This window comes from Budorcas taxicolor, chromosome 17, assembly GCF_023091745.1.
Source record: "Budorcas taxicolor isolate Tak-1 chromosome 17, Takin1.1, whole genome shotgun sequence".
In the NCBI taxonomy this organism is placed as follows: Eukaryota; Metazoa; Chordata; class Mammalia; order Artiodactyla; family Bovidae; genus Budorcas; species Budorcas taxicolor.
Window position 1 is genome coordinate 8156006 of NC_068926.1, and position 28000 is coordinate 8184005.

The 28000-nt window shown below is 38.9% G+C and overlaps 1 protein-coding gene across 1 annotated transcript in view; it reads left to right on the top strand.

Annotated features, from left to right (window-relative positions):
- LRBA (LPS responsive beige-like anchor protein) overlaps positions 1–28000 on the top strand; it is a 746337-nt gene that overhangs the window by 709817 nt on the left and 8520 nt on the right. The window contains exons 52-54 of the mRNA XM_052655100.1: positions 5096–5263; positions 23107–23208; positions 26306–26502. Of these exons, the coding sequence (XP_052511060.1) occupies positions 5096–5263; positions 23107–23208; positions 26306–26502 (467 nt within the window). The remainder of the gene's footprint in view (positions 1–5095; positions 5264–23106; positions 23209–26305; positions 26503–28000) is intronic.

A 28000-nucleotide genomic window follows, 5' to 3' on the forward strand; every position in this document is an offset into this window, starting at 1 on the left:
CACAAACTTTCAGACTAAAATTGTTACATCCTCTCACGAGGTTTCCTTAAACATTCTTTTAGATTCATATTGTTTTTTATGCATTGAAAATTATCTTTCAATTTATGCACAGTAAAATTCCTTATTTTGGCCTTTAGTTCCATTAATCTCAGGGCATTGTATCCAGTTTTGCAACCACCCCCACAGTTAAGATGCAGAGCAGCAGAAAATCCCCAGAAACGCCTCGGGTTGCCCCTTCGTGGTCAGTTTCTTCCCTCACCTCAGCCTCTTCAGAATTGCTGATATACTCTTCATCTCTGTAATCATGCTTTTTCCGGAATGTCCTAAAATGGGATCATATATTATGTCAATCTTTGGGTTCAACATTTGAGCCTTTCTGAGTTTGTTGACATTTCATATCATCTTAAAGACACTGAATATTGATATTTGTAAATTAAAGCTAACCTCTTTAACCTTTTACTTTAACCTTTGTAAAGTAAAAGCTAACCTTGAGGCTTCCCTTGTAGCTCAGTTGGTAAAGAATCTGCCTGCAATGCAAGAGACCCGGGTTCGATTCCTGGGTCAAGAACATCTCCTGGAGAAGGAAATGGCAACCCACTCTAGTACTCTTGCCTGCTGCTGCTGCTGCTGCTGCTGCCAAGTCGCTTCAGTCGTGTCCGACTCTGTGCGACCCCATAGACGGCAGCCCACCAGGCTCCCCCGTCCCTGAGATTCTCCAGGCAAGAACACTGGAGTGGGTTGCCATTGCCTTCTCCAATGCATGAAAGTGAAAAGTGAAAGTGAAGTCGCTCAGTTGTGTCTGACTCTTAGCAACCCCATGGACTGCAGCCCACCAGACTCCTCGTCCGTGGGATTTTCCAGGCAAGAGTGCTGGAGTGGGGTACCATTGCCTTCTCTGATTCTTGCCTAGAGAATCCCATGTCCTGGCAGGCAGATGGGGTTGCAAGAGTTGGACATGACTTCAGCAACTAAGCCACCACCCCCAAAGCTAACCTCACTTTTATATAATACTCATAATAAAGCAATTTTTATAGTCACACAGTTCTCTAGAATTTATAAAATATCTTCTTTCTCATATATGATATTGTGTCAGCCTCACAGTAATCTTAGGAAATCAAATGGGTGTCCATAGGCCCATTTTTTCAATGATGAAATCAAGGTTTGAAAAAGTTAAGTAACTTGTTGAAATTTGCATAGGTGATGGTGCTAGACCTGGGCATTGGAGGTCTTCTGACCTCAGATGTGGCATCTTGGTGATTAGTCCATTTTATCTCATACAAGTGTTACCCATTTAAAATCTAGGTTCCTAGAATGTCTGCCATGTTACTTTAGACTTAATAAACTAGATGGCATTCCTTTCTCTCTTTCCAAAAGCCTTCTACTTCATTGTTTTTTAAAATGTGTACAAGTGTGTGTATGTATAAAACGCTTTCATAAGAAAGTAGTCTCATTTTAAACTTCATTTCAGTGGGACTGAGCATGTATACCAAAAATATTTATACTTTCCAGGAAAGCTTTGAAGAAACTCTCATATGATAATTCTAATACCTTTCTTAATATCTTGTATACAAACTGATGCAAATTTTATTTAAAATTATTTAAATTTTAAATGTGTCAGTGTCTTCATGATGATAGGAATATTAAATGTTTTCTCCTAAGTTTAGCAGAACAATTGTATGATCAATAATATATAATGGCAGAGCTATCACAAGTGTTGAATTCAATTATATTTTGGCACATAAGCCAAAAAAAAAAATCCTTCTCTTATTAGATTTGGTGGGGTGGGGAGGTGGGGCTAGAGAGAAACACGGTTGTAGCAGGAAATTCTTTAAACATAAATCATGTTTTCAAGACAGAACCAGAGCAGCAGAGGCAACAATAAAACCTTCCCCCGGCAGTAGGAATTATTTTCAGGCCACATTTTAGATTCAGTGGTGCAGAGTCCCGAGCTTGAATTTTTTTTTTTTATTTGTAGCACAGCTGTCAAATAAAACATTAACTAGAAAATTTGTTCTGTCAAAAAAAGGATATTCTAGTGCTTGTGGTAATATTTGATATTAGTGTGTGGAGAGGTGGACTGGTATTAAAGGAAACAAAAAATAAAGCTTGAGGAACACTTATGAGATTATCAGAAAATAATTTACCAAAAAGAACAGCAGGTATTTATATGCTGTGATTTATTTAGAAGGAGTGAACCTCCACCTCATAGCAATAACAAATATTGCTGAGGAACACTGCCAGACAGGAAAAAGCAGACTGAAAAAAAAAGATAATGTTTTCCAGAGTTGAGCCCAAAGTATAAATTGTGGAGAATGAAGTTAATTTGTATTAAAACATGAAACTCTTCAGATGTAAACACTTACCTGTCACCCCCTCATCTCAGTCTTCCCTGGCGCCCAGGCTACGTTTGTTCTCTCCTGGTTTTCTCACTGCTCGTCTGCTCTTTTCTAGTAGCTAACACTGGCCACAGTTACGTGTCTGTTTCTGTTTGTTTAAAGAGGGCAGGAACCGTTTCTCTGTTTGCCACTATATACAAGTACGAAGGGCTAATGCTCGGCACTTGGTAGGTGCTCAGTAAATGTTTGTTGAATGAAAAATAAGTGTGATAACTTTTAGGGGCAAAAATTAAAACACTGGGAAATTTTAATTAAAAAAGAAACCACAGTCTGAATATACATGTTCCTAATACTGACATTGTAGACATAGAATGATGATTTAATTAATGAGAAGTAACAAATTATTATGTGTCTTGAGAAATTCTGACAGTCTTTTTAATCCATCCCACTTTTACAGCTAAAACTTTCCCCTTCGTTCTCACTAGCTGGAAACTAAGCAGGTTACCAAGAAGACAGTTGCTCTTTCCCAGGCCTCCTGGTGTACGTGGAGCATTTGGGTTTTCTGTTTTGCCACAGACCTCACATACCTAGATGTATTACTTTGCTCATCTTCACTTCTACAGCCCACTGAATTGATGGTTGTCAAATCTTAAATAAGTCTACTCTAAATAACCTATTTAAATCGCTCATATAGTTGACATGCTCTGAGCATTTAGCATAGGCTGAGGCAGAAGTCACTATACATACTCTGTGATCAAAAACATAATCACATTATGGGGTGTTCACTATTTTCAGTAGTTAAAACTCATGATTTAGCTTTCACTTTTCTAATTAGTACTCCTTTCCTGATGGCTCAGACAGTAAAGAATCTGCCTGGAATGCAGAAGACACAGGTTTGATCCCTGGGTCAGGAAGATCCCCTGGAGAAGGGAATGGCTACCCGCTCCAATATTCTTATCTGGAGAATCCCATGTACAGGTTAGCCTGGTGGGCTTCAGTCCATGGGGTTACAGAGTCTGACACGCCTGAGCGACTGTCACTTTCCAATTTGTAGTAAGACTACATTGAGCTACCTTTTGTCTCATCCTTAGTTAGGTCTTCCCTCTAATCTAAGTCCAGCCATTTTACCACTAAACCTCTCTACTTGGTCCTTCGTATAAATTGGAAATGATAAAAATTATTATATTTTTAATATTTAATTTTCCTTTTCCATTTTTAAATTCTAGAAAGTCTTGAGTTCTTATATTTTTTATTGATAAAGTTAATTTTTAAAAAGAAAGGTTCTGGTGTTAATTTAAAAGATTGGAGAAATTCAAAAGTGAACATTTTTAACACTTCTTAGTTAAAATACCTGCTTTGACTAAAGTCTTTTTCCGTAGGAGACAAAAGTGTACTTTATCAGTTTTGCAGTTTGAGAATGATATGAGTCTTTCTTAAGTTACTATTAGACACTACAGATAAGGGGCAACACTGTATCTGACTTCCCATCTGATATAGAGGAAGCAGTATTTTATTTCTAAAGTTGCAGACTTTATAATACGCCTTGGGTTTATTTAAATCAATAATGTAAAAAATTTAGTGGAAATACTTTGTTATATTTATTATCTTGAAAAATTAAATACATATAGATACCAATGCTTAGTTGAGACCTTAAGCTTTTGATAGGCTATGATCTGTTCCAAGTTAAACATATAAACTTTGGGGGCATACTAATTTCTTTCCAGCTTAATGGTTTTTATCTTGAACATCTGAATTATATTTTTTATGACCCCACTGAAATGCTTATTTGAAAAAAGAAAAGCATTCATGCTGAGTATTAAAGGTAGACATTCTATGACATTAATTTGTAGATTCTGTAGACATTTCAGAGAGAAACGTTTGCTAGAAACTGGTCAGGGTAGAGTAGAAGAGCTGCTATGGCTATTTAATTCTTTAGACAAGTTTGTATGAATTACGAACACTGTATCTGACTAAGCAAAAAATCTAAAAGGTGGGACCTTTACTTTTTTCTGACACTGTTACGTGAGCAGTTCATCCTGTGCTTGACATCCTAGATATATGGGAAGTTTACTGGGTCCCCCCTCCCCAGTCATTACTGGTAAACTGTCATCTTAATTTCCCTTCTCCTCAGGAGTTTTCCTCATTCAGATCACTAGCTCAAATTGCAGTCACGATATATTAGTCCTTCTATCAAAATTTAGCTCATGTAATCCTGATTTGAAAAGCAGAAACTCTTGGATGTGGTTTATACTGTCTTCGTGTAGATCACTTCAGAGAAGAGAAGAAGAAATTTAAATTGCCTTTACTGATTCAGAGATAGGTTTGTATTAGTGAAGTCTGAGTGATGGAATACTCCATCACTTAGGCAACTAAGTTTTGCTTTGTTTTGAATCATCTAGAGTAACTTAATAAATTGTTGAAATGGTTCCAAATAAGGGTTCTCTTGAGTCTCCTTTAATCAGTAGACATAATTCATTTGTAATTCCTATGAACTATGTATAATAATATTATTAGTTGAAATAGTTTTAACATATGTCTTTCAAAAATGTTACTATCACTGTTCAACTGATTCTTTTTGCTGTTGTTAATTATTTAAAGAAAACTTTTAGGTTGGACCAGATCAAATTTTATTATAAAATCTGAATTATCAGAATATGAGTTAACACAACTTCATTATCTTCTTAAAAGTTAAACAATCACTGGAAAGCTTTTCAGTTTTTTAAAATAGCAGTTTAAAAGAAACTTGTTTTGTATTTCAGGAAAGTTGATCCAAGTGGTGTTTGGCCATTGGGATGTCGTCACTTGCCTTACTCGTTCGGAGTCGTATATCGGGGGAAATTGCTACATTCTGTCAGGGTCACGTGATGCAACCCTTCTGCTCTGGTACTGGAATGGAAAAAGCAGTGGTATTGGAGATAACCCGGGCAGTAAGTACAATTTATAAGTAAACTTTTACAAGTGATGTATAATAACTTTTTGCAGTGAAGTTTTACCTGTTTCATCATGGTGAAAGTGAAACTGAAGTATCAAGTAATTTTAATTTCTTAGTTATAATTTAAGAAAGCTCTAGATAACCTTGTTATTAACATTTTGTGACCAATGATAATTCAAATTCAAGGATAAAATCTCATTTTCATGTGTTTGGTTATTCTTACCTGAAAACGCTAGTTCTTCGTTGGGAATGGCTATCACCAAATAAAATAGAAGAGTTTAATTCACAAACAATAAGATATAATGTAAAAGAGCAATCACATATTGTTTATTGAATTCCTATTTTAAAGGGCAAAAAAAATTATAATTTCATGAAAACAAACCAGTGTTTAGAAAAAATATGCTTTCATTTACATATTAAAAGATAAAACAGGTCATAAAAGGCCAATATGGAATATTCAAATTGGTTGTTGGTTTCTCAAATGGGAAATGAAAATGTTCACCAACAGCCTTAAACATCTTTATGAAACTATGCTGAAGGCAGTAAAACAAAAAATGTGTAACCATTTAAAATTGTAATTCACAGAAGGCAAAAAAGGAAGCAGCTACCATTAAAACCAATCGCACACAGCTGCAGAGAAGAAATGGCTTTAGAAAAACACATTAAGAAGTAGGAAAAAACAATTAAAAGGCCCACCTGAAAAATGAGAATTTAATTAAAATGATTATGACATCAGTGAAGGGATCCTGCAAGAATAGCATTAAATTTTTTATTTCATAGGTAGAGCGTTTTAACTGCTCTTAAATATTTAGTTTCTTAATTTAAAGCAAGTTGCAATTTGTTTGGCTAAGGAAGGATCACGGTATTGCTGATTACCTGAATACTATGGTACTTACTTCTGTCACTCAGTCCCAAGTTATAAAACAGCCTGATTATGTTTAAGTCCATCGTATTTTGAATTGACTTATTAAAGCTGTGCTTATTAAATGTATATTATTTGTATGAAAGTGAAACCTTTTTGAAAAATTTACTCAAGAGCCAGTACAGTTTTAAAAGAAGTATATGCAAAGTATTTTTACCAGCATTGTTTCTGCTTTGTATGTATTATGTTTGGTGTGATGGTGAATCAAAGTTTTTATTTTATGAACCTCTAAATGTATTTCTTATTTTAATCAAGACATGGACAATTCCCTACACAAATTAAATGTGAAAAGTAACTTTACGGCTTTAATGCTATGGGTAATAGTAGTCAGAGCAACTTGAGTGTGTGTGCCTGTATAGGGTTAGTGTGTACATGTGAGTATTTCATGTATTTACACAACATCTCCATTTTAGTATGTATTTAAAAGTAATGATTTTAAGTTTGTAGGGAGCTTTGTTTTCCGCATTCTTTTGAGAAGTGCTTCATGTTCTTTTCTTTATGGAGCCTTATGTTCTGTTCCTTCCTCCTTTCTGGCCTTTTAAGATGAGCAACTACTTTCAATTTCCTTTTTCCCTGTTTCTATAAACTCAGTTATTGAGATTCACTAAACTGTCTCAGACAAACCTAGATTTGACACAGACGATAAGCATACCATTTTGTTATTTATGTGAAAATATTTAGGAAGAACTTTGCTTTAAAATAGTGTGAAATGTTTCATGCACACATAGCAATCCAAATGAAAAAAAAATTTGTTCTTTTTTTTTTTTTTAACTTCCTTGACCTAACCTTGTTCTCTATGTCATTACTAATGGGTATTTTGAAAAGTAGCTAAAGGCTTTCTAGCTACACTTAATGTGTAATTGTTGTTACATTTCAGAAATTTAAGTGTATTTTAAAATAAATGTATTTTAGAAATATTCAGCTTTTCTAGAAAGGATAAATGTATATTGTAAATCAACCTAAAGATGATTTTTTTATGTGCATGACATTATAAAAGTGAATCAAGCAGGACTGACCAAATCCTGGAGTTTAGAGTGAGGCAAAGCTAAGTTCTGTGCTTTGCTGTGCTGTCTTGTCCGTAAAATGAAAGCAGCGATAGTAACTGGCTTAAGGTGTTATCAGAAGCACAGACTGCTTCAGAGCAAATAAATCCCCACACGAACGCCATCTTGCTGGTATTAGAGCATATATTATAATGTTATATTTTCCATAAGGCACTTCATCTGTACCCTCTCATTGTCTGCAGTATGGTGGACGTTAACTCCTAGTAATGCTGGTAATGAAAGGAAAAAAAATAGAAGAATAAATTCAACAGCACATCTAATAAAAATTTTAGAGAATTGTAATGACTCTTGATAAATTAAATTACCTTTCTCACAGTGAACCTCATCCTTTCGGGTCCTTTTGTAATGTCCCAACTGAATTTTGCTTTAACTTTGAAGGGTGAATCTGAGAAAAAGGCAAATAGGCACTTTTTCATATAATGAGAATTTCCACACATTAGAATGGAAAAATGAATAAATCACTGTAAGCTTTTCAAAAGAAAATGACAAACAAAAACAGACATTTGTGCTGCGTGTGAACTGTTTTAAGCACTCATGCAAGCTGGTTCAGATTTTTTAAGCCTGTGGCTCACTGATGGCTCCACAGTGCAGCCACTGAAGTCACAGATTTTTGGATGAAGAATTTTAGATTATGCTTGCTTCTATGTTGTATCTCTTGGATGAACTGACATTTAAGAAGTAGCCAGGCTTTTATATACATAACTCCGATGTGGTCTATAGATACATACAGTGCCTCAACTTAAAGTTTTGAATTTAGACTTTTCTCTTGCTTGGAAAGGAAATGGGTAATTAAAAAAAAAAAAAACTAGACTATTGCCTTTCCTGCATTTTATAGGTCTCATCCAAGCATATAACTTATTTATTTCAAAAATCATAAGAATAAGCTAGTAATTTTACTTGCTAGTGTCATAAGCCTATGGCATTACCTACAAATCTAATGTTAGTGCTGTATGTAAAGTTGATAGCTTTATTAGTTGTTTTTTTTTTTTAACTCATGTTATCTAGAGTTAATAAGTACATTACTCAGGCAAAATCATGCTAATTCAAACTGGATAAAACCTGTATATAGTATAACATGAGGCTTTTAAAAGGATGCACATGTTTTATGAACTCTGACTAGGTTATATAGCAAAAGCCTTGTTTTCCTGTATGACAGATAGTTTTTCATTTTTGACTCTATTGTCTGGTGATAGTTATCTCATGTGGAATGCAGTTTTCTTAATGAGAAGAAAAATTAAGATAGGATTCCATTTAGTTGTGGATTTTTAAAATAAAATTAACCAAGAACATTTCAAAAAAAGACGTTTTCTGCATGAAAGCATATCTCTCTTTGCCCTCGTACCCTTTGTGTTTAAAACTGGATTTTGTCCACCAAAATGCTTTCCTGGAATACTCATTTCTCCTTCACAATAATGCTATCCAGACTGCACATTTCCAAATTTTGAAGAAAATGTTCCCTGATGCATTCAATTGACATTTAAATACTTGAAACTTTAAAATGATCTTGTAATCAAAACGAAAATTCACAGAAGAGTTATTCACCGTTTTTGTATTGTATTAGATCATAAACTTAAAATCAAATTCTCATTAAGCATCTAAATGTAAGTGCTTATTAAGCATTTTTAGGTATCTGAGTAATTTTTTTTTTAAGTCACAGTTGAATAGCTTTAGAAACAAACAGTCGCTGACTATGAGGTGTTGCATAGACGGTGTGCATAGTATTTCAGTAAAGTAGTTTTCCATTCTCACATTCTGTTTTTGATTTGATTGAAAGGTGGCATTTTTTTTCTTCTTTGCAATCAGACATGCTAATCTATATCAGCTTTCTCCTTTATACGAATGGCGTCTGCTGGAAAAAAAAAAAAGTTTTTCTCATAACAAGATTCTGTTAAGAATATTTCAGCACCATTAATTAGAACGAAGGTTTTATTAACCATAAGGCTAGCACTAACAGACCACAGAGCTGTTTTTTAAAGTACTGTATGCCATGGCTGCCCTGCTTTTTCTCTGTCGAAAACTTCATTTTGTTACACTCCCATCAATCATTTAAGTCATTACCGTAAATCCTACTGTTGTTAATTTTACTAGTATCACCCTAATGAGACATCCCTGCTATAATTAAAAATGAATTCTAACTTTAAGGCATTCTAAATTTTTTTTTAATGAATTTAGAATGATCTTGCCATGTAACCATAAATACCAATGATATACATAAGACTACTCATCAAGTCTTTAAGAAAAGTGGTATCACAGTATGTCCAGGTGTGACTTATTTACTGGCTGTCTCTGTGCACATGTGCTTATGCATATGTATATTTTTGCGCACATATTTAGGAATTATGTTCTTTTTATAATAAAGCCTACTACGCTTTACTGAAGCTACCGATAAATCCTTATTCTTTGTCTTGCCAGAATATAGGTGGATGTAACACAAGAAGTAAGCGTCCTTCAGCGCCATCTGCTGGACTCATTGGGGGGCTTGATAGCTCTGAAAATCAGTACTTGTTAAAACAGGTGTACTTGCTTTTAATTGCCTGTGGTGTAGTATTTATGGTTCAAAAATGTCAAGATATGTACATCTGTGTTGAACTGTATGAGTCTGTAAAAGAAATAACATTCTTTCTTCTTTTGCCCTGCACTAACCTGGATTTGGACTGTTATAATCAATATTTTGTTTAAGGAAAAAGTAAGCACGATATATACCTAATGAAACAAAGCATCACAGTTTGTAATGAGAAGAACTCTTATCTTATTAATCACAGGTCTTCAGTAGGCTACAGTTGGAGGAAATTGTTTGGATGATATTTTAACTTTAGCTTCCTTATGTTCACAGCTATTATGAAAGCAGTGTTTGAAACGGTTTTTTATATCTGGGATATGACTCAGTCTAATTCTTTGTCTAGAACATGGCTCCTTCCATATATATCTCATCAAGAACATTCCTTGTGGTTTGCACTATTGCACTAAGATTGCCCTGTATTTCCCCTTTTTCCTTGAAGAATTCATCAAGCATGGTTTGAAGCAATATGTTGGCAGTGTTCAAGTTCAGGTGACATTAAGACTATGTCTATGAAATTCTCCAGAAGGGCCAGGATGTTTGGTGCCCCATGATGTAATGCAGGCCCTCCCGTTCCAGCAAAACAACTCTGTATTTACTGCTTGTAACTAATAGTAGATGTGGTAAAAGGAATTATATTCATATGGCAAATGAATACAGCCTTAATGTGCACCATATGCAGAGTGGTGGGGTGATGTGCCAATATATCACATTTATTTACCTTGTTTAGTTGCAGGAAAAAATGACTTTACCATTCAACCCATGGGTTCTTGCCATAAATATGAGAACAGAAGAACAGATGATTTATCCCTTCAAATTGGAACTGGGTATCTTCATATGAACACTTTAATAGTGCAACACCAAAGAAAATTGCCTAATACTTTATGCTCAGATAGGAAATTTAATTTCAAACAATGGCGGGAATTACCCATTAGTTAGAAGCTACAAATTCTCTATAGTCAATGAAGTGTAGGCTCTCAAAGAAAACTGTGAATATGTCTCCTCTCATTTAACTGAGACTGTATGTACTCTGAAATTTCAAGCTACTTCCTCCCCTCTCTTCCTTTTTTAAGCCTAAAGTCAGGAGTCTTCTGTTTTTAGAATGTTGTGTGGGGGATGTATATTATTGTAGAACTACTAAGGACATGGTTAATGAAGACCTCCTGGAACAACATATTAGGTTGACTTTCAAAGAGTTTGCTTCTCTAGAGAAATTATACGACATCTTTGTGCATATGTACCTTACATTGTGCTTGAGACAGTCCTGACAATTCGTGAATAGAGACACGTTTTTATATGAAATTAGGTAGTAAATGTCCCTGATGGTTTCTTTACCAGTTGCCCTGTTTTTAAAAGTAATTTTGTTCACATTCAAATGGGTTTGGTCAAACTTTGTATTTTGGATTTGAGGTGGTTTTTGTTTTGTTGCTTTTATTTATTATTAAACGTATGTATTTTTAATTGAAGGGTAATTGCTTTACAATATGGTATTAGTTTCTGCCATACATCAATGTGAATCAGCCATAGGTACACATATGTCCCCTGCCTCTTGAACCTACCTCCCAGCCCTCCCCACTCCCTCTGGGTTGGGGAGAACCCTGGTTTGAGCTCCCTGAGTCAGACAGCAAATTACACAGAGAAGAAAAGCCTTAGAATTCCTTCTGCCTCTCATGGCTCAGGTCTTCATGACTCTTGAGCTTTTTAGTTTTATTCTCATAGCTTACCACTTTCTACAGCTGAGAGAATCCTTTATATTTCCTCAGGGTGAGTAGGGTTGGGAAGTTTCTTTTTTTTTAATTGGGATATAGTTGGCATGTAACATTATATGCGTTTCAGATGTACAACATCATGATATTTGTATAATTGCAAAGGATCACCACAGTATCTAAATAATATCCATCACCACACAGTTACACTGTTTTTTTCTGACATGAGAACTTTTAAGATCCACTCTCTCCGCAACTTTCAAATACGCAATATAGTATTATTAAATGGGCTTCCCAGGTGGGTCAGTGGGAAAGAAGCCGCCTGCCGATGCAGGCGTCAGAGGAGATGTGAGTTCCATCCCTGGGTCGGGAAGGTCCCCTGGAGGAGGAAATGGCAATCTACTCCAGTGTTATTGCCTGAAAAATCCCATAGACACAGGAGCCTGGCAGGCTACAGTCCATCGAGCCAAAAAGAGTTGGACACAGCTGAGTGACTGAGCGTGATTGTTAACTACACTCACCATACTCTATATTAAATTCCCAAGACCGACTCATTTTGTGAGTGAGTTTGTACCTTTAGACCACTGTTGCCTGTTTTGCCCACTCTCCACCTTTGGCAGCCACCTCTGGCAGTCTGCTCTCTGTATCTTTGAAGTCAGTGTGTTTTGTCTTTAAAATTCTACACATAAATGAGATCATAAAGTATTTGTCTTTGTCTGAGTTGTTTTTCTTATCACATATCCATATAGCCACCAACGGCAGGCTTCACTTATTCTGTACGACTGATACTCCACTGCGTGTGTGTAGCATTTCATCCATCCATTCATCCAGCAGTGGATACTTAGGCTATCGCCATGTCTTGGACATTGTGAATAATGTTGCAGTGAACATGGGGTGCAAAAATCTTCTTGAATTAGTGTTTTCGTTTATACCTAGAAGTGAACTTGCTGTTTTAATTTGTTGAGGAAACTGCATACTGTTTTCTATAGTGTTTGCACCAACTTACATTCCTACCAACAGTGCACAAGGATTCCCCTTCCTCCACTTTCTTGTCAAAGCTTGTTATTTCGTGTCCTTTTCGTAAAGCCAGTGTAGCAGTTGTGGTTTGCATTTCCCTGGTGATAAGTGATGTTGAGTTACCCTTTTCTGTACTTCTTAGCCATCTGTATGTATTCTTTGTTTAAAAAAAAAAAAGTCTATTCAGATCCTCTGTCCATTTTTAAGTTAGATTGTTCTGTTGATGTTGAGTTATGTGAATCCTTCGTGTGTTCTGGATATTAACCCTTTTCAGGTATTATGATCTGTAAATACTTTCCCCCGTTCCATCTGTTGCCTTTTCACTTGGTTGATGGTTTCCTTTGCTGTCCAGAGGTTTTTAGCTTGATGTAATCTCACTTGTTTATTTTTTGCTTTTGTTGTCTTTGCTTTTGGTGTCAAATCCAGGTGTTTTCAAATTGCTAAAGATGTGAAAATCCTCTATACTTCTCACTAATGCCTTACTTATGTATCTTTAACAAATGTTAAAAATGTTGAGGAGGACAAATTACAAAGAATTTTATGTGACTTGGATATTTAGGATAGATAGATAAAAATAGTTATCCATTTTTGGTTTTATATTTATAGGAATCATAATATTAAACATCAACAAATATGAATTAAGATTTCAACAACTTTTCTAAGTATCTACATTCTTTTTGGAGGCAGTTTTATAATGTTGATGTTTCCAGACGCACATATGCAACTACAGAAGCTATCAAAGAATTAGAGCCAAAGACAAGGCTGTCTATGGGGAATTGGCAAGTGAAAAATCTCAAAAAAACTAGGATAAAAGAAATACACAAGTTAAGTAAAATTTGATGTGTCCACATGATGGAAGACTGTAGAGCCATTAATGTATTATGAATTGTGATATTGACATGAAAGTATATGCTCTCTGAATTGGTAAGTGAAAGAGATCACCAAACTACACGTATAATAAGATGTATTTTAAATATTTGTGTCGGTAAGTGGGTACTTTGTATACTGTGTATTGCTGTTGTTCAGTTGCTCAGTCTGTGCAACTCTTCACGATCCTATGGACTGGAGCACGCCAGGCTTCCCTGTCCTTCACTGTCTCCCAGAGTCTGCTCAAACTCATGTCCATTGAGTCAACGATGTCATCCAACCATTTCATCCTCTGTCGCCCACTTCTCCTCCTGCCCTCAACTTTTCCCAGCATCAGGGTCTTTTCTAAGGAGTCGGCTCATCGCGTCTAGTGGCCAGAGTATTGGAGCTTCAGTTTCAGCATCAGTCCTTCCAATGAATATTCAGGGTTGATTTCCTCTAGGATTGACTGGTTGGATCCCCTTGCTGTCTGAGGGACTCTGAAGAGTCTTCTCCGGCACCCCAGTTCAAAAGCAGCAATCCTTCCAACTCTCACATACATACATGACGACTGGAAAAGCCATAGCTCTGACTATATGGACCTTTGTTGTCAAAGTGATGTCTCTGCTTTTCAATATGCTGTCTAGGCTAGAAAAAAGTCTGAAATAATAACTGGTTCAATGCATGATACTGGATGCTTGGGGCTGGTGCGCTGAGATGACCCAGAGGGATGGTACGGGGAGGGAGGAGGGAGGGAGGTTCAGGATGGGGAACACATGTATACCTGTGGCAGATTCATGTTGACATATGGCAAAACCAATACAATATTGTAAAGTAATTAACCTCCGATTAAAATAAATAAATTTATATTTAAAAATAAAAACACAAGAAAAAAAATAATAACTGGTAAATGTAAGCAATGGTCATTTTAGGTAGTGGAACTTAGAGGCATTTTTTCATTTTCCTCTTCATAATTTACTAAATTATATGAATGCTTTATAATGAGCATATATAATTTTGATAATCAGAGACAATGACTAGGTTTTACTGGGTAGGAAAATACCCAGTTATTGTAATGTACCTTCCCTTCCTGCTCTCAGTTATATGTTCTGGCTATATCAGAATTAAATGGATTGTTAGAGAAGGTTGGAGAATCTAAGAAAAAGAGCAATGGGAGAAATCATAGTCTACTTTGTAGAAATGAAATGAAGGTATATTTTCCTCCCTGACAGGGAAAGTAGTAATAAGAACTCGTTCTAATTGGTATTTATGTGTCACAGGATCAGATATTGTGCTTTTGCTACAAAAAGATGTGTGCAGCAGAGGGTGAAAATATGCATCACCCTACTGCTGCTCGCTGGTGTTTACTGAGTGCCCCCTACGTGCTAGGCACAGCTTCCGCACTTTACATGGTAGCTCGTGAATCCTCACGGTAGTCCTGGGGTGTGTGTGTGTGTGTGTGTGTGTGTGTGTGTGTGTGCGCGTGTGTGTGCACGTGCGCGCGCGTGCGCAGTCATGTTGGACTCTTTGCAACCTCGCAGTCTGTAGCCCACCAGGTTCCCCAGTCCATGAGATTCTCCAGGTAAGATACTGGAGTGGGGATTCCTTCTCCAGAGGCTCTTCCCAGCTCAGGGATCGAATGCACATCTCTTGCGTCTCCTTCACTGGCAGGCGTATTCTTCACCACTGAGCCACCTGGCAGCCCAGGCCTGCTGTTATCCTTGTTTTATCGATGAGGCACAGAGAGAATATTAGTATGCCTCTACTTTCTAGATCTTTCTAGAACCATGAGAACTTACTAGATTGAGGACAGGAGGAGATTGCTCACATGTACTAGTTATCATTCCAGACTTTTTTCTATGCCTAGACAGCATATTAAAAAACAGAGACATCAGTTTGACAACAAAGGTCCATATAGTCAAAGCTACGGTTTTTCCAGTAGTCATGTACGGGTGTGAGAGTTGGACCATAAAGAAGGCTGAGTGCCGAAGAACTGATGCTTTCGAATTGGGATGCTAGAGAAGACTCTTGAGAGTCCCTTGGACAGCAAGGAGATCAAACTAGTCAATCCAAAAGGAAATCAACTGGAAGGACTAACATTCACTGGAAGGACTAATGCTGAAGCTGAAGCTCTAATACTTTGGCTACCCGATACAAAGAACTGACTCCTTAGAAAAGACCCTGATGCTGGGAAAGGTTGAGGGCAGAGGGAGAAGGGAGCAACAGAGGATGAGACGGTTGGATAGCATCGCCGACCCAGTGGACTTGAATTGGAGTTCTCACAGTTTTCATAGTTCTAGTAAGACCTGTGAGCTTCAAAACCCAAGGGAAGGGAAGCATAGCTAGCAAACTAGAGCCTGGATTCAAACCCAGGCACTCTAGGCCAGAGGCACCATTCTTATCCACTAAACTGGACAGCATTTTCAATTTCATTTTATTGGATCATCAACTGTGGAAAATTTGATGCAGCTTTGTCACTACAGCACTCTTAGTATTTGCAGAAGATAATTTTATTACCTCTAGCAATCTCTAGTTAGTATTGAGTTCTTACAAAATGTCATGACAAGGTTTTGTACTTTTTAAATACTATTACACATGTTAGGATTATACTTTATGTACAATTGTAGGTATATACTCACACAAGTACACTTTTTAATGTAGTCTTAGAAGATGATTCCATTGTCATAAACTTTTGCTTATATAAGTTCATATAAACTTATATGATATTATATGTACTATATATCATAGAAAGGAGAAAGGTTATAAATCAGGAACTTAGTATTATTGAGTTTTAAACCAACATTATATTGTCTTATATTAATAATTCTAATAATATTTACAAGAGGAAGCTACCAAATTTTATTGTTGGTTGTCAATATTCTAAATGCAGCCATGACTTGTTTTCTGTAATATATATGTTCAACAAAATCAACATGTTTTCGAAACAGTGGAAAAAATCCATAATGAAAGGAAAAGAAGGAAAGGTTGGTAGAGATGCTATAAATAGACCAAGTCTTAAGTAATTTCTCTTTGTATAATTAAAATGTAGTGTTATCATTCCAATTGAAAAATTAGAAAGTTAATGGGAAGATTTAAGAAACATTTAACAACTAACCTCATCTGCTTCACAAAAACCATTTCCTCTCTTGATTTACCATTATGGTGAGCCACATGAGAAAGCTTAGTCTTCAGTTTTCAGATGAGTTTTTTCATTGATGGATGCTTTATAGTAATCAAATGTAATTAAAATGGAATAAAAGATGTGCAAAACAGAAGTATCCAGTTTTAGGAAATGGCGAGTATATATAGTACTTAGATTTTCTTAAACCTATATATATGTAATAATTGTATATTTAGGTCCTTAAACAAATTTACATTTTCTTTCAAAATAAATACTCGATTGAAGTGGCTTTTTTTAAAGCAAGGTTTCATATTTTGTTTTATGTCTCTAAGAGGTCAGATGGGTATTAGATTTTGCTAACCTGGAAAATTATATTGGTTGTTTTTATTTAAAAACCTTATTAGTTGATGGTAAATACTTATTTTGTATAAAAGTTAAGTTATAATAGTTTGTTTGGACTTCGGTGCAGCTTTTTGATCTTTCCAATAATAGATATTTATAATTAGCAGGCTTATAGTAGGGTCAACAAAACCTTATCCGGTGACCATTGAAAATCGAATCATTTACATACACAGGGGCATATTTTCTTGCATTTGTTTCCACAGTGCATTGCACATAATTTGTCCACGGTAAATGTTATATTAAAGTGAAGGAGTTAAAGGAATGAATGAATAAACAAATGAGAAATGTTAACCTCTGTCCCAGGAGTAGTTAAACCTAAGTTTTAATTGGAAGAGTTAATTTTACTTCTATAAAACTAAAAATAAGGAAATGTTGACCTCCTCTTCATTTCATGATAGATGGTATGAAAATGGTAAATGAATGAAGTGGATTCTCTCTGCTAGTAACAACGTACTTCAGCTGTTAATGAGAACTTTGCAGTGCCTTTTGAAAGTAATTTAATTTTCATTAAGATTAAGGAGATGATGGCCAAAATACCAAGAACTTTATTCATTTTTAAAAATGCAAGTCAAAGTTTGCCAGAAATAGGTGTCGGGGCTATTTTTACCTGGCTTATTAATTCCCTTTGCCTTAATGGATACAGATCTTTTGAAATATTTTTCTCGTTGGATATTTATGAACAGGATACCAGAGAAATTACTGTTTCCTCCGTCTCTTCTTTCAAGTATAACTTTAAGTGGTTCAGAGTCCATTTGATGAAGAAATACACTTAGTGTTATGAGAGCACCAAAGAAACACATTTAATAGCAGCATTTGTTATTCTGCCTAATGGTGTAAAACATTTCACCTAATATTTTAAAACATAGGTCCAATATAAATGCTTAATGGGTATTATGGAGATCTTGTTCTGCTTAAATGAAACTTGGGTTGTTATAATGGCGTCTGTAAGTTAGTAACTGATATTCCCTGTTATGTACTGAGAAAAGCACATCTGTAAAAACTGATGTGTCCTGGTGTTTGTGGCAGGATTTGGACTGTCTTTAATCTCCTTTGACTTGTTCATCTTCCTTTAAGGCCATCCATAAAGGTGCACTGAGTGTCCTTTTCAGCCTTTGGTTAGGATTTGCATCAGTAGTCATAAACCTGCTCTCCGGACAAAGACACCCTTTCCTTTGAAGTAATTGCTCAAGCTTTTCAAAGCAGTCCAAGAAGTCTATCCTCTTTCTCTTTTTATTTTTCTTTAAGAAGAGTTTGAAGTGTAGCCCCTTAAAGTAGCAGCAAGATAAATTTTTCTCTTCAGCTTTATTGAAAGCCATGACGATTTTTCAAGCAGCAAGACTTTAAAAGGTTCTTAAGGGAATCTGTTCTGCTTTATGATCTATAGCATTTGGTAGATCCCACTGTCTCAGAAAGCGAAAGTGAAGACTTTTTGTATCCACCAACTAGTGCAAATTTGTATCAAAGAATTAACCTGGTGTTTTTCAGAAGACATTTTCCCCCTGCTCTATATTCAGTTTAGAGACTTCGATGAGAGATGGCCATAGCTTTGGAGTCTTTGAAAAGGTAATATGTGGCCGGTGTTGTCTTATTTGAGCTGATTTTCCCCGCTAGGTACTAACTCTGTGTGTTGACAGGTAGTGGGAGGGGCAAATTTAGCTGAGTGCTGCAATGAGAGTCTTATATGGTTCCCAGATTTCTTTTCTAGGCTTTCCAAACACATATGCATAGACATGTATATGTATTGTTATCGATATGTGAATGTTATTGCTATATTGCAGGATAATGTAACCACAGAGAAATAAACAGATTCTGTAAGCCACTATGAAGCCTGCGTTTCCCTTCCCCCATCATCACGTCTAGCCTTCATAATTTCATTCCAAGGGGTCCCCAAAATATCTGTTGAACTTACCACTTTGGACCTGTCGGACTTAAATCTCACATCGTATAATTCTGTTTGCTACAGTGAAATTGTAATATGTAAAACATTCGGTTTATAGAAACTTACAAAAATCCAAGTATTTATTTTGAGCATATTTTAAAATGAGAAAATGTAAAGAATATCCGATCTTCACCCCATACAGTAAAGGGTAATACGAAGTTTAGTCTTTGACTGGAAATAGCTTTTCTTAGAGGAAATGATCTCTCTTCTTATATTGTTGTACGTGGACTTTTAGAGGTTGTTAATGTGCGTTTCCTGAAGTGGGGGAAAGAAAGTTCAGTAGCAGGGGCTTTTTTTTTTTTTTTAAACTGGAAAAAATCTAGTGAAACCAGTTACCTAAATATAACCCAATGATCGTAAGTTTGCCCTTATGCTTTCAATTTGTTGTTTTTCTTTTCTTTTTCTCTCCTTTTCCTCTTCCTCCCCCCTGTATTTCCTGAGCTGTCTAATCTGCTTCCTGGGTTAGGAAACATTTTGCCAAACTTTGAAGCCAGAGTCCTAGCATTGAACAGGCCTTATTTAGAGATCAAGCCCAAGGAAAAGAAAAATCTCTTTCGGTTTTGAAATGACACAGTATGTGCCTGTGTGTTCTGATGTGTGGAGGGAAAAATGATTGGTACGGTGTGGATTATTAGAAACTGGTATTTGTCGGTAAAGCATAGTTTAAAAAATCTTAATTATGAGTTTACAAAAAGAATGCTTATATCTTAATTCACTCTATGGGGTAAATCACGAGGCTTCCTAAACTCTAACTTTACAGTCTTAGAAAATTCTCAGTATTTCAACTCTTTCACATTAAAGAAAGATATCTAATTGATAGCAATCTTCTCATTTCCTCTCCATGTCTCTGAGAAAATACTCTTAGATCTAGAAAACAAACAAACAAAAAAGTTAGCATTGGCATGCTTCAGTGACAGCATCCCAGAAAATGGTACCTTATGAAAACAAAAAGGAACAATTACAGTGAAAATATATTCCTTAGATCTTAATGATTTTAATTCTTGATTTTAAGAAAGTTGCCAATAGATATAATTAAACATTAATTTCAAAAATATAACATCATATGGTATTTTTGTGGAATATAGACCATCTTGAGAAAGGGGAAGAAACCATGAATCAGGGCTAAAGTATTGGTAACTTTTAAAAATTATTTCTCTTTTTAGTGGCAAGACTTACCTCTAGCAGAAGGTTAAGTAGTTCAGACAGGTTTGCATTATTTGCTTCTTTTCTTAACAAATTTATATACTTTTAAAGGGGAAAAAAAAGCTGCTTGTGTGACAAATGCTTTCTGGTTTGGAAAATCTGAAGTTAACTTTGTATTAAGGTGGGTTTCTCTTCCCATGCACGCGTGCTGCATGCTAAGTCGCTTCAGTTGTGTCCAACTCTTTGCAACCCTATAGACCACAGCCTGCCAGGCCGCTCTGTCCATGGGATTCTCCGTCAGGAATACTGGAGTGGGTCGCCATGCCCTTCTCCTGGGGATCTTCCCGACCCAGGGATCGAACCCATGTCTCTTACATGTCCTACATTGGGAGGCAGTCTCTTTACCAGTAGCGCCACCTGGGAAGCCCATTCTCTCCCCCCAGAAGTTTTAAAACTGAGTCAGAGAAACCAGGCCCTTGTTGCACTTACCCCCTGACCTTTCGGCATGTCACCTGAGGGCTCCCTTGGTCAGTCACCCAGCATGCGAGCCAGTTCCTGCATCTGCACAGAGCACAGCCAGTGTGGTGCAGAGTTTGACCTGCTGCCTTTTCACTCAGAAGCACCTAGAGTCACCAAAGCCAGGAAGGACACGGTGGGGACCTAACCTTGCATCATGCAGTCAGTAAACGCACTGCGTTACTTATGTGAGACGACCGGACAGACGCGAAGTAACTGCAGGCTCCTGGGGCAGAGGGGCCCAGAGCACAGAGACCAGACTCTCTTTAAAGAAGAGGTGCTCTCCTGGTTTGGGTCAATGTGCTGTCAAGAAAACCTCTTTTCCCTCCTCCCACCCCCCAAAACACAGGCATGTACATAAATTTGCATAACATTTGAGAGAACACGTTGACCATCATAAAAAGCACTAGTTAATTTTTTGACCAGCAGCATTTGGTCATAACACAATGGTGTGATCACTCACCTGGAGCCAGACATCCTGGAGTGTGAAGTCAAGTGGGCCTCAGGAAGCATCACTACGAGCAAAGCTAGTGGAGGTGATGGAATTCCAGTTGAGCTATTTCAAATCCTGAAAGCTGATGCTGGGAAAGTGCTGCTATGCCAGCAAATTTGGAAAATTTAGCAGTGGCCATAGGACTAGAAAAGGTCAGTTTTCATTCCAATCCCAAAGAAAGGCAATGCCAAAGAATGCTCAAACTACCACATAACTGCACTCATCTCACATGCTAGCAAAGTAATGCTCAAAATTCTCAACTTCCAGATGTTTAAGCTGGATTTAGAAAAGGCAGAGGAACCAGAGAGATCAAATTGCCCACATCTGTTGGATCATTGAAAAAGCAAGAGAATTCCAGAAAAACATCTACGTCTGCTTTATTGACTATGCCAAAGCCTTTGACTGTGTGGATCATAACAAACTAGAAAATTTGAAAGAGATGGGAATACCAGACCACCTGACCTGCCTCCTGAGAAAGCAGGTCAAGAAGTAACAGTTAGAACTAGACATGGAACAACAGATGGGTTCCAAATTGGGAAATGAGTATGTCAAGGCTGTATACTGTCACCGTACTTATTTAACTTATATGCAGAGTACATCATGGGAAGTGCCAGGCTAGATGAAGGACAAGCTGGAATCAAGATCGCTGGGAGAAAAATCAATAACCTCAAACACACAGAGGACACCACCCTTACGGCAGAAAGCAAAGAGGAACTGAGGAGCCTCTTGATAAGGATGAATGAAAGAGGAGGACGAAAAAGTTGGCTTAAAACTCAACATTCAGAAAACTAAGATTATGGCATCTGGTCCCATCACCTCATGGCAGATAGATGGGGAAACAATGGAAATAGTGACAGACTTTATTTTCTTGGGCTCCAAAATCATTTCAGATGGTGGCTGCAGCCATGAAATTAAAAGACGTTTGCTCCTTAGAAGAAAAGCTATGACCAACCTAGACAGCGTATTAAAAGGCAGAGGCATTACTTTGCTGACAAAGGTCCATCTAGTCAAAGCTATGGTTTTCCCAGTAGTCATGTATGGATGTGAGAGTTGGACTATAAAGAAAGCTGAGCACCGAAGAATTGATGCTTTTGAATTGTGGTGTTGGAGAAGACTCTTGAGAGTCCCTTGGACTGCAAGGAAATCAAACCAGTCAATCTTAAAGGAAATCAATTCTGAATATTCATTGGAAGGACTGATGCTGAAGCTGAAACTCCAATCCTTTGGCCACCTGATGGGAAGAACTGACTCCCTGGAAAAGACCCTGATCCTGGGAAAGATTGAGGGCAGGAGGAGAAGGGGATGACGGAAGATGAGATGGTTGAGACGTGAGTTTGAGATGATGAAGGACAGGGAGGCCTGGCGTGCTGCAGTTCATGGGGTTGCAAAGAGTCGGACATGACTGCATGACTAAACTGAACTGAGCCGCTTCAAGACACCATGAGTGCAGTTCATACCGTCTTCACCAAGACAAGGGTCTCAGTGGCCCAGGAGGAGGAGGGCCCAGCTGAGGGGGTGGGGAGAGGAAGCCACCACATTCCGTACTTTATTATTATTCATCCACAGATCATCTCATCAGAGGGCTCATATATATATTTGCAGAAGTATCGGAGGCAGTTATAATGCAGATTTTTGTGTTATTTTTTCCGTTTTAAACTATCATTGTTTGTTCATCATGTAAAGCTTAGAAATTCAGCAACCTGGGCTTCTGAAACTCTAGCATAGAGTCCAGATCATCACCTAAAAATAGGATTTGGGGTCAAAGACCCCGGTGGCTCAGACAGTAACGAAACTGCGTGCAAATGCAGGAGACCTGGATTAAATCCTTAGATCAGGAAGATCCCCTGGAGGAAGGCATGGCAACCCACTCCAGCATTCTTGCCTGGAGAATCCTCATGGACAGAGGAACCTGGTGAGCTACAGTCCATGGGGTCACAAAAGGGTTGGACATGACTGAGCAGCTGACGCACGTTTCTTTCCAAAGCTGTAATTTAAAGATTAGGCATCAGGGGTATTAGGAGTAAATTATTGGTGATTTAATCTGAGTAGAGGGAGGTCACCCTCACATGAACTTGAGTTAATTTGTTCTTTTTCTCTTTTTTCCCCCAAAAGGTGAGACCGCCACTCCGCGGGCCATTCTGACAGGCCACGACTACGAGGTCACTTGTGCTGCAGTCTGCGCGGAGCTCGGCCTCGTGCTAAGTGGCTCCAGAGGTAAGGAAGGAAGGAAGGAAGGAAGGTCCCTGCGGGACCTTCACGAATGAGTGCGCGTTTTGGTGTCTTCTAGTAACAGATTACCAAAGATGAACTTGGTGCCTTTTTTCCTGAAGCTGTGCTGTCTGTCACAGGGGCTGTTAGTCACATGGCAGACCCATGACTGTTCACATTAACTGAAATGAAATAAAATTTGCAGCTCAATTCCCTGGTGGCACTGACCACACTGCAGGGGCTCAGTATTCACCCATGACTAGGGACTGTGGTGTCGGACAGCCCAGAAAGGGAACTTTTCCATCACCACAGAAAGCCCTGTTTCACAGCATTGCTCTGAAGAGTGAGGCAAGGACAGGAACATCTTTGTGTGTTTGTTTATTCTTCTCGATTCTGACGGGGCTGGCTTCCATCCCATACCTGAACAGAACTTCCTGACCCAGTCTGTCTTTCCTTCCAAATCTCTGAACGAGATGGCATTGAGAATGGAGTGGAAAAATACTTCGGCTGGTTTGCCCGAGGGTCTCCCTCAGAGTATCTCCTGTGTTCCGGCCAAAGGTGTTAAGCACGCTCTCCAAGAGCACACACACTGATCAGCGTCTGACCCGGAGCAGAGCAGTTTCCAGGTCTCTTTCATTCAGTTGTAATGGTCTGTTCATCTCTCTGTCCTGCTGCCCTGCACTTAGCTCTGAACATGCAAAATGCAATCACATCTCTTTTAGGCTGATCTGATGGGGAGGCATAGAGTTTTTGAGTCGCCTTACCTGTGCCTTGAACTATAATACTTTGTCTAGCTAACAAGACGTATTAGTTCAATATTAGTATTTAAAACTTAGTTGGTCAAAACAATGAAACAATAATAATGATAAGAAGAATTCTATAACTGCCTTTTATAGCCAGTATTTTATTTATCCTGAGCTAACATGAGTTCTTGGACTGTATGCGATCCAAACTGGACACCTTTCATGGTTTCATGCAAAGGTATTAAAAATCACTCATTTAAATGGGAAATATTATGATTAATAATCAATTGGAAATTTTATGGCTGTTCCGTGGCTTTTAAATTTTTTATCAAAACATTTAAAATTCTCTTGTTCAGTTTCATACATACACATATACATGCACAGGCTTCCCTGGTGACTCAGTGGTAAAGAATCTGCCTGCAACGCAGGAGACATAAGTTTGATCCCCAGGTCAGGAACATTTCCCTGGAGGTGAGAATGGGAGCTTGCTCCAGTGTTCTTGCCTGGGAAGCCCATGGACAGAGGAGCCTGGTGGGCTACGGTCCACGAGGCGGCAGAGTTGGACACAACTGAGCGCGTATACACACATATACACACATCTATGGACATAAAAATCAAGTAAAACATTTACTTCAGTTCAGTTGCTCAGTCGTGTCCGACTCTTTGCGACCCCATGAATCGCAGCACGCCAGGCCTCCCTGTCCATCACCAACTCCCGGAGTTCACTCAGACTCACGTCCGTCGAGTGATGCCATCCAGCCATCTCATCCTCTGTCATCCCCTTCTCCTGCCCCCAATTCCTCCCAGCATCAGGGTCTTTTCCAATGAGTCAACTCTTCACATTTACTTAGCACACAGTAATTTAAAACATTAGAAACGCTGAGAGTGAAAAATGCGAGTGCTGTGACAGTGCTTGCCCCGTCCTCTCCATGTAATGGAAGATAAGGGGTGAGCATCTTCTGGACGCCTTGACCAGCTGTCAGACCCCTTCCTCAGTTTGGATCAGCTTCCAACACGTTATCTTCTCTGCTTTCAGTGTCGTGAAACATCTCCTTGGTTTCCTTTAATGTGAAGGTTCCTGCTGGCCCCACGCCCAGGGTATCCTCATGTTTAATAAGCCACTTTCCTAACTTACGTCAGTGAGACCACCTTCACTTACTCCCTGGGGCTGCGCATCCACAGCCTCTAAGTGATGCCAACACCCCACGGCCAGCTCTGTCCTCTCTAAACCCATGTGGGTTTGCTTCAGACGTCACTTCCAGCATTGTCACTTCCCATTTCCTTACGGCAGAGTCATCTTTGTTGGCCCCTGTCCTCTTTTGATCATCTGTTTTTGTAAAATGCCAGATAGTCCTGTCCCTGGCGACAAGGAGGCAACAGAACTACAGGGCCTGCGTCTGTGGGTAAGCTGAGTCACGGACACGCAGTGACCGTTCACTAACAGACTTTGAGAGAAGTGGCCTGTTATTTGTAGTCGTTTGTGGGCTGAAGAGCTGGTTATGGAGTGTGTACCTTAGGCAGTTCCTGTGGTCACTGAAATCTGAACCGAGGCTGGGGTCATTTAGAGTGACGACTGAAAGCCATGCCTGCCGGACCCATGCAGGGCAAACACTGCCTTGTGTATTTATGATGAGGATGCGAAAACCTTACCAACCCCCTGAGTGGTCAAGAGAAAGCTGAGAGGCGTGCCTCAGTAGTCACGCAGGGACGGGCAATGAGTCCATGTAGACTGGGGACAATTTAGAGGAAAGTGGGCCTGTAGTCTAGTGACCTCCTTTATCCAACGAGACATTTCTTAGGACCTGCTCATCACACGGGCAGTTTTGGTTACCTGCTCCTCCTCTGCTCTGCGTGGAGCAGGCACTCGGTAGAGATGGAACAGCACCGCTACGTGTGGGCTGCTTGGCAGTCTCTCCACCTTCCTTACTGAGCTTTCAACGCCCGCCCCCACCCAGGCCCCTGTGAGATGCAGCGAGGGTCACAGACGGCCACCTTGTGCCTCATGGCAGCCCATGTTCAACTGAGGCCCAGCCTTCCTGGAAGCTCTTCTAGGATTTGAAATTTGTCCTGTTCCTTTCTGAATTCCTCCAGTTTTTTATCATCTCTGGGCATAATGAATTTCACAAGTAATTTCCTGTTTCTTGAGATGTGAAATTGAACATGTATGACTGTTTTCTCCCAAGTGGAAGGGTGAGATCTGGCTGACATACTGATTTTACAAAATAACTGATATCTTTTTCAGTCTTTCTGCAACTGTGATAGGGTACTGGCATCCTGTTTGATCTGTGCTCGAGAGTCAGATCACTTTTGTCTGTTCTTATGAAAAAGCTTCATTTTGCCTTTTCTTTCTATTTTCTCAGAGGGACCATGTCTCATACATTCCATGAATGGAGACTTGTTAAGGACTTTGGAGGGTCCAGAAAACTGCCTGAAACCAAAACTCATTCAGGCATCAAGAGAGGGCCACTGTGTCATATTCTATGAGAATGGTTCCTTCTGTACGTTCAGTGTGAATGGAAAGCTCCAGGCCACCATGGAGACCGACGATAACATAAGGGTAAGTGTTCCGCACAGACTCCTCAGGGTCTGCGCTTTTACCTCAGCGCAGAGGTGAGTGAGGAGGCAGAAAGGTCCCGAAGAACCCTCTGTGTTTCGACACCAAGGGCCTCCTTTTTACCCGAGACAGAATCACCTGGTAGCACCTGGACGGGGGTGTCTGCTTCCCAGAGCCCAGCCTGTCCCACCATGCCAACTGTGTCCAGCCTGCAGTCCAGGTCGTGACGTGAAGCCAGGAGGAGCCTTCAGCAGAGGGCTATTCTTAGATCTGAAGCCATCCTGGGTGGCTGTCAGTGGCACTGCTCATTATTTTTTTGTTTTTGTTTTTTAACCTAAGAATGTTAACTGCACAGTGCTGTTTCCTGAGTATCAAAGCTAAAATAGTGCCTTTGGGGTACCCTAAAACTGGCGCCCTCTACACTTGAACAGGCTGATGGTCGGAATGGTAGGGATTACGATGCTTTAGGACTAGCATCTAATTGCAGGCTTGACTTCTGTGTGGATAACAAGACCCAAACACACCAAGTTAAGGAAGTTGTGCTTCAAATTATGATGTGAATCCAACAAATGATTTTTCACTTTTGGTGTACAAGAGACGGCCTGGTGGACCCTCCTGGGTCTTCATTTTCAGGACAGGGCTCCATGAGTATTAGAGGGTGAAGAGAAGAGTAAGGACTGCTCTTGGAGAGGCTGTGTTTTCAAGGTCCTTCTTCTCACACCTCCAGACTTCTTGGTGCAGGTTAAGTTTCGTTTTACCTTATCCCTTGTATTTCCTGAGATAAGGTCGGAGGGGCGTGTGACCTGCCCACAGTGAAGGGGCAGGATGTGTTGGGGGTGGGCAGAAGGCCGCAGAGGCCTCAGCCCTCTGAGTGTGGTATAAGTTAGTTCTGGCCACTGTACTCGTGGCTATTCCTAACCTGGAGTGACTTAGGTGACATGCATTCTCGCACTTTTCCCGCCTCTAGTCTGATCTCTTTTCTCCTATAACTACTGGGGTCAGGAAGTACTAAGGAGTAAGAGAGAGTGTTAGTCGCTCAGTCGTGTCCAACTCTTTGCAGCCCCTTAGACTGTAGCCCGCCAGGCTCCTCTGTCCATGGAATTCTCCAGGCAAGAATACTAGAGTGGGTTTCCTTCTCCAGGGGATCTTCCTGACCCAGGGATCGAACCCTGGCCTCCCGCATTGCAGCCAGACTCTTTACCATCTAAGCCACCAGGGAAGCCCATTAAGAAATAGAAACCCTAAATATAGATGGCACTGATCAGACCGAAGGCACTTGTTGCTTCTATAGCCTAGGATGATTTATTTTTCTTTCTTTCATGGATTGGCTTTTTTTTATTTTAAGTCGTTTTTTTTTTTTAGCTTTTGGCTGCACTAGGCAACTTAGTTCCCCCAACCAGGGATCGAACCTGTGCCCTCAGCAATGAAAGAGTGGGGTCTTCACCACTGGAGCACCAGGGAATTCTCTAATTTGCAAATTCAGTAAATGGCTTTCCTCTCT